The sequence below is a fragment of the Corylus avellana genome, chromosome ca6 (genome assembly GCF_901000735.1).
Source record: "Corylus avellana chromosome ca6, CavTom2PMs-1.0".
NCBI lineage: Eukaryota > Viridiplantae > Streptophyta > Magnoliopsida > Fagales > Betulaceae > Corylus > Corylus avellana.
Window position 1 is genome coordinate 571,394 of NC_081546.1, and position 3,411 is coordinate 574,804.

At 34.2% G+C, this 3,411-nt stretch overlaps 1 protein-coding gene across 2 annotated transcripts in view; it reads left to right on the plus strand.

Annotated features, from left to right (window-relative positions):
• The first annotated feature begins 2,440 nt into the window (after nucleotides 1–2,440).
• LOC132184580 (uncharacterized) overlaps nucleotides 2,441–3,411 on the plus strand; it is a 6,048-nt gene continuing 5,077 nt past the window's right edge. For both annotated transcript variants that reach the window (XM_059598268.1, XM_059598267.1), the window contains exon 1: nucleotides 2,441–2,782. Coding sequence is in view for 1 of the 2 variants with exons in the window: in XM_059598267.1 (XP_059454250.1) it covers nucleotides 2,717–2,782 (66 nt within the window). In the remaining variant the exon portion in view is untranslated. The remainder of the gene's footprint in view (nucleotides 2,783–3,411) is intronic.

Here is a 3,411-nt window from a genome sequence, read left to right on the forward strand (position 1 = left end):
CGTATATGATTGAGCATGTTTTAGGTCTTGTTTTACGATTTAACCCCAAGGGATTTTCCCTTTTTTTTTTTTGAGTGGATAGAACATCATCTAGTTGGGACCGTTGCAATGGTGTCGTTACTGTTGTCGGAAGTTTTGAGAGATTCGTAGCGATATGGTATATACGATAACATAACCGTTTCTCGTACGTTCGACGATGAATAAAACAGTGAACAATGATGGATTCAAGATCTAAAATTAAAAATCCCTCTATACCAGTAGCAGTATCTAAATCTGATGGGTAGTTGCAGACCATGTTAATACGGCTACAAGAACTCCATTTCTTTTTCTTTTAATCATAGTGTTAGGTGGAGACATCTTTGACTTTCCATTACCCTCTTTCAATTATTAATGGTTAAATCGTGGGTTTTGTTGGGCACTTTTGATGCGGTCCAGGGCAAGTAATTAACTGGATTGAAACTTGAGAAAAGCTGCACCCAGAATTGTGGCCAAGCCTGCCTCTCTCTCACTCTCAGAGATAATGGCATTAATTCCCCCACATCGTTGGCGTGGAATCATAGCTTCCTTCAGACAGTCCCTTTCACTGAAACTACGAAGAAATGGACAAGAAATAAGATATTAATATATATAAACATCACAACCTAGACACGGTGCGTGTCTGTCTGAAAATTCAAAGAATCTGGCCAAGAATAGGAGGCATGGAATAATATTAGATTATCCAACGGGGTCCAGCTGCCTTTAATTTCATTTTATCTCTCCAAAGATGTGCTATTATTATCATTGAATAGTATTGAATATATTTTGAAAAAACTAATATTAAATTTTGAATTTAATGATAAATTTTACTTAACACATTAGTATTTCTCTATATATTTTCATGCCTTTCCCACAGCGAGCATTTAGCGCGTCCCATGCATGCCCATTGGAATGGTAGCCGGTAGGTGCCTAGTTGGCGTGCTGACCCAGTTGAGAATCAGCTCATGCATGGCCCTCACCAAGTAATCTAGAAGGCCACCAAGAACGACCAAAAGGGGAGACAATGACCTAAAACGTATGGAATTCTTCTTCCAAATTTTCTAAAACTTGTGTAAAAAATAAAAGAGATGATTTCGGTCCGTGGTGTTTGGGTGGTATAAGGTGTAGAGCTTATATAAGTTTACACCAGTCTTTTTTTTTTTTTTTTTGTTATAAAATGAGAGTAATCTATTATCTATGATAATTTGACATGTATACACATTCACACATACATGTGCTTTAATTGTGAATAATAATGAGAAGGTTTAATTTATGACAATGGGATTAAATAATCTAGTTTTAGTCCATCAAGCAGTCCATTATTCTTCTCATTCTTTCTCTTCATGAATATGCTTTTTTTTTTTTTCCACCCTAAGAAAAAAGTTTATTTATACGTTGTTCATTTCAATTTTTGTTTCTTAATTTTATTGGATTAAGACATATGTTTAGCAATTCCAACTCATGATTGGTTTTTTTATTTTTAAACGAAAATCTGAGGATTTCATTGATTAAAGATCATGAGCATAAAGTTCTTATAGAGCAAAGCAGAAAGCTCTTACAGCACAAAGTATAAAGTTTTGCAAAAATTATAGCCACAAGCTATGATGTTACAAAATTATAGATACAAACAAAAATTCTTAAAATTAGGTGTTATCTATAACTTCAATATTTCGCTAACCCATATGTACAAATACAGTTAAAAGAGTAGATATGCTCCGAGCATACTAGATTTAAGACATAAGTAGTCAAATTTTTCAACAAAATTTATTTAAACCGGCCGTGAGAGATAACTCATCACACCTACTTATCTAAGCCGTGAGAAATAACCCATTACACTTAATTATTCATCTTCATTCATGAGAACAGATTTAGAGAGAATAAATCTCTTATTCAAAACAAAAAACACAAACAAACAACCAACAAGCAACAGTAGCAGCCGGGAAGGAAATGGACGGTACAATACAGTGAAAGGTGAACTGACGCATAACGAAGAGGCCAAAGTTATTAATCTGATAGGAGAACACCTACAAACATAAAGAAAAAAAGAAAAAAAAAAAAACAGAAGAGGAGGGGGAGAGTAGGAGCGGGGAGTAGAAGGGGAAGGGTACGGCCACATCAGTCCAATTAGATGCAATGTTATATGTATCATTACTCTATAAATATATGGACTCTTAATTTTTGCCTAAATTCCCTCTAATTATACAAAGAACATCTTAAGATGGCAACTCAATCCAACCTCAACCAAAAAAACAAGAAAGTGTTTTTAATGGACTCTTACAAAGTAACCTGACAATTCAGGCAGTGCTTAACAAATTAGTTATTAAATAATTAAATTTATCTAATAATGTTTAAATTTTAATTTTTCCACCTATATAACACCGCGTGGCACGGGAAAGGGGTCGTAGTTAAAAAGAAGAAGAGAAAACTCGTGGCACCGTATCTTCACCTCCAGTAAGACCACGGAGAAAAACAACTGAATCATGACATTAACATCTCTCCCTCTCTCTCTCTCTCTCTCTCTTAACCGTTGAGTTTCAGTTCCCACTCCATTTCGTGTTATTTTAATCCAAAACCCTAGAATTCTCCTACATTGACCGCTGCTCTTAACGTTTTCGCTCTCTCTCTTGACCATTCGAACCAAAAGCAAATCCCCAATTCCCCAACTGCTCCGTACTATGTTTCTCAATCGGTCCCTCACACCATGAGCGACTCTCAGAGCCCCACCTCATCCTCCTTTGACTCCGCTTCCGGCTCCGCCGCCGATCAGGTTCTCCAATCACTCCCCCTTATGCACAACGCTTTCAGTTTAATTTTTATCTGGGTCAAACTCTATTCCATTTACTGTGCAATGACTGAATGCTTTGATTATTTTTTTTGCAGTTCTTGCTTGCTTCGTATCAATTGATTGTCCAAAGACTCAAAATTTTCGTTGACTTTTGCACTATGTTTTCGCAATCTATAATACGTTCCCAACCTGATTGCAACTTTTGTACATTTGATTTTGGTGTTCAAATTACAAACAATTTTTTTTTTTTTTTGAAGTTTATTGTTGTACAATCTTTTTAATTCTTGTGTTTGAAAAGTTGAAACTCTTTTGGCCCATTTTATTAGATTTTTTTTTTTAATATCAATTTTAATCCAATTCAGTAGGTAGTGACCAAATCTCTCTTTCTCTTTTTTGTTTTTGTTTTTGTTTTTTTAGTTTAGTTTAGTTTTTGTTTTTGCTTTTGTTTTTGTTTTTATTTTTTTTTATTTTTATTTTTTATGATATCTATGTGTATTCTCTCGTTAATTTTCTTTAATTTGTGTTTAAATAGATATGATCAACTTCAAATCCAATAGAGCAGCCACCGGAAAATCTGTGTTTATATATATATATATATATATATATATATA